At 42.4% G+C, this 6219-nt stretch overlaps 1 protein-coding gene across 4 annotated transcripts in view; it reads right to left on the bottom strand.

Moving 5' to 3' along the window:
• Window positions 1–2760: 2760 nt before the first annotated feature.
• TRAF3IP1 (TRAF3 interacting protein 1) overlaps window positions 2761–6219 on the bottom strand; it is a 91333-nt gene continuing 87874 nt past the window's right edge. For all 4 annotated transcript variants that reach the window (XM_053283206.1, XM_053283203.1, XM_053283205.1 and 1 more), the window contains one exon: window positions 2761–6169. In XM_053283206.1, coding sequence (XP_053139181.1) covers window positions 6010–6169 — 160 coding nt within the window. In that variant the 3' untranslated portion in view covers window positions 2761–6009. The remainder of the gene's footprint in view (window positions 6170–6219) is intronic.

The following is a 6219-nucleotide window of genomic DNA, read 5'->3' as shown; positions in this document are numbered from 1 at the left end:
AGGCACTCCAGGATTTCACCTTTCAGTTAGCAGCTTATTTTGGCATGCTTTCCTTAAGGAGAACTGGTACCTAAGGAGCATGAACTGTCACTGTCAACTAACCTCCGTTGTGGTAAGTATCTAAATGTTCAGGTCATCTTACACCTGTATCTGTCTGAGGTTGCAGTCCTATGCACCTTTAACTTGGGAGCACATTTCAATGATGTAATTGGCTTTTATTTCTCAGTAAATATGCATTGATCAAGCTTTTGTTGTTGGTTCCTCCTGTGAGTTTTGGCATGAAGACAGGACTACTTTCCCCAAGAATAATTGTTTTCCTGAAAAGATGTTTGGTAGATACCTTGATGTTGTTTTGCTGGATGATAACTGCTGTCCTTTGTTTCATCCTAATGGTAATAAAGGCAGCCAGGCCTTTTTATTCAACTCGTGTCATCGAACACAGAGAGACTCCTGAAAACATTGAGCATTGAGTCTCAGCGTTATGTTCAACAAGTGCAAAAAGTTCATATTGGAATGCCAGTTACAAAACTGCTCTTTCTTTGTACACCTCAAACTTTGGTCCTTACTCTTGTTGCCTCATGCCTGTTTATCCTTCTGTGTTAATTCTTCACTCCTCTTACTCCCCCCCCCCCTTTGTATTTTTGAGATGATATTATGGTAAAGTTATATGAAAGATGGGTGTCAGATGTTTGGACAGGAGCGCAATTTCAGTGCGTGCTATAGGCATCAGTGATGATGGGGGTGGCATTTTAAAATCTTGTCTCTGGGCCCATTCTGACATTGCTACGCCCCTGGCGTATTGGGTAGGCACTGCTTATCCTTTAACGGTGATATTGATGGAGTCTTAGGAGGTGGAATTATGAGTGCTTTCCCCCCTAGATCTTCTCCCTGGAAACCCTGAAAAGTTGAGTTGGTATGTGGGTTTGAGGAGTTTAAGAGTTCTAGCAGAGTATTTGTCTCATCCTCTCCTTGGTCTAAATTGCAAGCAGGGATAGTCGTAACCTTTGGTTGTGGCAAGTTCTCCCCTATACCTGTAGTGCCTGGGGTTGAGGGGGACTTCGCTGGCGTGGGAGCGGGAGACAGGCGGAGATATCTTCTCGCTGCCATTATGGGCGCCGGCAACGGTACCAAGTATAGGTCCGTGAGTCCAGCCCCCTCCTGATCAGACTCCTTTGAGGTCACGCCCTGCATAACAGCGGGAACACCCAGGGCATTCTCTGTGTTTGTTGTTGAGACATTGCTATAAGGTCCCCTGGCTCCCCAAGCTGACGGGCTTCCCTGAACAGCTGTTGGTGACGGCGTGCAATGACGCTTAGCTGGCATCGGCTCTTGGTGATCCATGGGATTTGGATGTGAACGTTTGTGTTTACGGTCTTTATGCTTGTGCAACTTGGGAAACACCTTGTGCGCCTTAAAAGGTTGCTCCGAAGACCCGGTTTTAGACTGCTTGTTTTCAGCAGTTCCACGGTCATTCGCCTTTGAAGCTGACATTGAAGCTGCTGTCGATGTCGATGTCAAGTCAGGGCGTGGTGTGGGCGGGCGCAACGCCTCATCATACAGAGCTGCTCTGAGGCGTAATGCTCTGTTCTTTTGAGTCTGCCTTGAAAAAGCACAGCAGATTCCACAAGTTTTAGTATTATGACCCTCCCCTAAACATAAAAGGCAGGTGTCATGATGGTCTGTAGTAGGTAGTTTTGCCCGGCCCTTTATACAGTGCTTGAACTTTGTTTTTGTCTCCATTTCCGGAGTTGATAAGCCTGTTCTGAGGCTCCATTTATACGGACGCCTCTGCTGAGCGACAGCTATTGTCTCTGATTAGTATTATTTAGAAACCTTGTTGCTTTGTTGCTCTTTATTGAAAGTTCTGTTGTTTTCTCTGACAACGAGGAGCCTAGCTGAGGTCTAAGCGCTGTGGTGGTCAAAAGGAAACTGACTAATGAGCGCCCAACCGCCACATATAAACAGAGAATTGGCACGAGTGGACGGTTGGGTGTGCGCGAGGAGCTATCTAGTCGACCCGAGAGGTTCACACGCAGGCGCGGAACCCATTATTCTAATAAGCCAACGGATCACCTCCAGATGCTGAAGATTTTTGGAAATGATGGGGAGGAGAAGCGGTGGGCAGGGAGGAGACGCCTGGCCGCTGAGGGAGAACAAACTGGGAGCGTGGAGATGGGAATGAACTGGGGTGGGGGGAGAAGGGAATGGGGATGGGGAGAAGTCAGGGAGAACTAGTGGCACAGATGCTCTGCGCCATGCCAGCTAGTTTTCTTTTTAAAAGCTGGCACTATGTGGGCCAGCTATTATAATATAATTGGAAACTTACGGGTGTGACCTGCCAAACTACTTTTCTGAATTCTGCAACAGAATCTTAAAAGACCAGTTTTGGTGGCACACCACCTGGCTTGAATTTCAGTTCTCAGCTTCACAATAATTCTATTTAAGGACTCTCTGCCTGATGATTATTTAGTAGACAACATTTATGCTGCCTTTCTCCAAGGAGCTCAAGGCATTGTAAGGGTTTTTCCCTTCCCCACCCATTTTATCCTAACGACCTTGTGAGGCAGCATAGGCTAAAAAATGGTTTCTGACCTAAAGTCTTGCAGATTTTAAATCTAAGCTCCTGATCCTAGCAGACACTCTAACCATTTCATTGTACTCCCTCTCTGTTGCTTACACTCTTGTGCAAAAGAGAGCCAGTTGTGTGCAAGAAAGAGTTCGATTTGGTTTCACAATAGTAATTTTAAATAAAACAAACAGTTCAAGTTTTTTTTGTTTTATTGACTTTCAAAAATAGCTGTACAGTCCAAAACAATTATATTCATAGAAAAAGGAGTCATTTAATTATGTTATATAAAAAGAAAATAAATTTATAATACAAATATTTTATCCTGTACATTTTTTTACTCAGACATAGAATGTTTGATTCTTTCAGCACAAATGTAAACAGGCCCACACAGGAATGTGACAGATTTAGTATTTTGGATCAAGTTAAAAATGTATGACAGCTAATGTCCCAAGAGCAATGGCTCCTATATATGGCATGCATTTTGAAGAGACTGCACCTTAAACACAGTTGCAAATGCCTTATGGTAGGGATGTGCATGAACCATTTTTTGTGGAGTGCTGAACCAGTTTCGAAGTCTGGCGTCCAAGCTGGTTTGGAGGTGGGGGGTGCCTTTAAGGGCCAGGGAGGATGCCCTTACCTGCTCCGCCACTTCCCCCCACTTTGGGCTGCCACCCAAAGTGCTGGTCCAGGGCTGCAGCATACCTGCTTGCAGCCTTGGTGAACGTTGTACTGGAAGTGGCCACTGTGCATGCATGCCATGCACACGTGCATTGGCAACTTCTGGAATGATGTTCACTGGGGCTGCAAAAGCAGGTATACTGCAGCCCTGGACCAGCAATTTCTGGGGCAGCACTGGTGGAGGGAGACTGTTGGGGCAGGTAAGGGGACCCTCTCTACCTCTTAAAGCCCCCCGCCCCGCCTCCTGTGAGTGCACAAACCAGTTTATGCACATCCCTATCTTATGACTTTTTTTTCCAAGTTTCATTCTACCACCTCTTTCTAGGATTGCAAGCTGATATTTTATTCAGTTGTAACCCATGCAAAAGTGCATTTCTGTAGTGATTCTTTAGACATATATGCCAAAACAATAGTGGTAGGAGTTTGAAGATGGCATCTTGATATAGTCAGAAGGGTTTCAATCAAAGGTTTCATTTTGGAACCAAAATACCATCAGTTAAGCACACTTGGAACCAAACCATACACAGGTCCTAAACACATCAAATTTCTTGGAAGTGAATTTCATTATTTCCAAGTCAATGTTACCTTCAGGGTGTCAGATTGATAAACTGCCCCACAATCTATTACATAGTTGCATGAAATACTGCAAGAAGGCATCTCCTCAGGCTTTAACATTTTTCCAGATTTCTCAAAGAACACAACATCAAAAGCTTCAAAATACAGATATTATAATTTCTCAATTTCTCTTCTGCATAACATCTAGTAAACCATACTTAACTCATGAGAAATATTGGGATGGCTCTCACAATAGTTTTAATGGCAGTTAAATCAAAATCTGAAATCTCAGCAGCATGTGTGCTTCTGTGGAATGTGTTGTGAGAACCCCAAATTTTCCCTTGATCTTAGATTAGAGCCATGCTCAACTGACATTTACCCGAGATCAACAAACTGAGTTCAAATCTGAGATTATCAGTCCTGGGTAAATGTCAGTTGAGTGCAGCTCTAATATGAGATCAGGAAAAGGAGTTTCGGTTTCTCACAATGCGCTCTGCAGGAGTGTGTGAGCTGCCAGGAACTCAGATTTTTTGTTTAACAGACAATCAAAATGATAATGAGAACTAGCCCATTAACTTTATTAGAAAATCAATATATTCTAGATCTGCAAATGGAAAGTGTGATACCGTCAAGTTGCTGCAACTGAAAAAAGGCATTGGAAACTCAAGTCACAAGTCACGTTGATTGAAATTATGACATAACTTCCGAATTAAAAAAAACACCACACACAATAGTTTCAGACAATATGTAGCATATAATGTTTGTGTGACACTGGACTATTCTTTCCAAATACATGAATATATGAACTGGAAAGAGCCCACAGATCTGCTCACTACTGTGAGTGTTCCACCCCACCTCTGGTAATCATGATGAGTCCAAGACTTCTTCCCAGGCCTGAAGCTGGGAAGGGGAGCTGTAAAGGAATCTGTACAGTTGCACTGTGTTTCCAAGGGGTTCTAAGTGTCTTGGACAGACAATGCAACACAAGCCAACCTCCTCTTTTACTTGGAGCTGAGGATTGGCCTAATTCCTTCAGGAGAGGCTCAGAGCATCTCAGAAGGGTAGCTCTCTGTAGGAACAGTTCCCAGTGGAGCTGAGGAGGGATTGTTTGTGGTGTTTGCTCTTAAGGCACTTGAAGCACCTTAGAAGCACAGCACAACTGTGGGGAATCCCTACTCACAAACTTCATTATGTTGCACTGTTTTGGAGGTACTCCTAACACCATTTGAAGTGTTAACACCATGCAACAGGGACAGGCTCCAACCCTCCTCTGGTGCTCAGAGCTGAAAAGCTGGTGTGGGTGTGTGGTCTATCCTTGATAACATTGCAGAGACATGTGAAGCATCTCCAAAACTAAGGGTCCTGGTGACTACAGATTTTGGTTGGCTACAAAGGCCATCCAAGATATGTGGACTCCTGAAAATAAATATGGCAAGGACTCTTCAGAAGCACATTGAGATATCGGTGACAAGAGACAAGACACATGTGTGTATGTGTGTATGCAAATAAATACACTGGCCTCCCTGCTGATTATTTGTTTTCTCAAAATGATTTAAAGACATATATGGCTGTGCATTTAGGAGGGAAAAAATGTGTCCATATGAGTCACTTCCAAGTAAACGAGGCAAGACAAATTGAATTAATAGCACAGATAAACATCTTTTCTAATTTTTTGTGCTGTATGATTTATCAAAGCACAAACAAACAAAATTTTGTTTCTTGATCTACAAGAATTTCTTTATATATTTTCTCAAAAGATTTGCCAACACAAGGAAGTATTTCAGGTCACTCCAAAAACCTCGGTATTCCCAAAGTTATTTTACTTATGTAGCAGTGTAGCTTTTAAGTGTTCAAGAGCCATATATTCATCAGATATGAAGAGTGCAAAGCTTGATCATAGGATGTTGATAATAGAGGATCTAAGAAACTGAAGTCTGCTGACAACAGCAGAAAGCATACAAAAATAGGCATTTGCATTGCATTTTTCCTTCAAAAAGCTACAAACAAAATGACTGGCAAATTTTACCTAAATAATATCAATCTCTCAAGTAGGCCATACACAATCATGCAAATAAATTAACCTGAAATTGTATAAGCTATTGTACACAACAGTTTATTTGCACACAACATAATGTTATTGTTTCTTTCTCATTTTTATTTAGCAGAATTTAAAAAAAATCAGTTCCATCCCTTCATTCTTACATTGTTCACCTTCTTGAGTTGATATTATGAATCATCTTCTGAATTTTTTCATCATTCTTCAAAATGTTAGCTCTTTTAGCACAAATCTTATCTTGTTCATCTCTGATCAACTGGTCCAGCTCTGCAAGCTCTACTTTCAGGGGTTCCACAACACTGTCTGTGATACTGAGAGAGACAAGCAGCAAATTACATTTCGTAGAACATTTTGCGTTCTA

The sequence above is a fragment of the Hemicordylus capensis genome, chromosome 1 (assembly GCF_027244095.1).
Source record: "Hemicordylus capensis ecotype Gifberg chromosome 1, rHemCap1.1.pri, whole genome shotgun sequence".
Taxonomy (NCBI): Eukaryota; Metazoa; Chordata; class Lepidosauria; order Squamata; family Cordylidae; genus Hemicordylus; species Hemicordylus capensis.
This window is presented reverse-complemented; position numbering and strand designations above follow the sequence as displayed.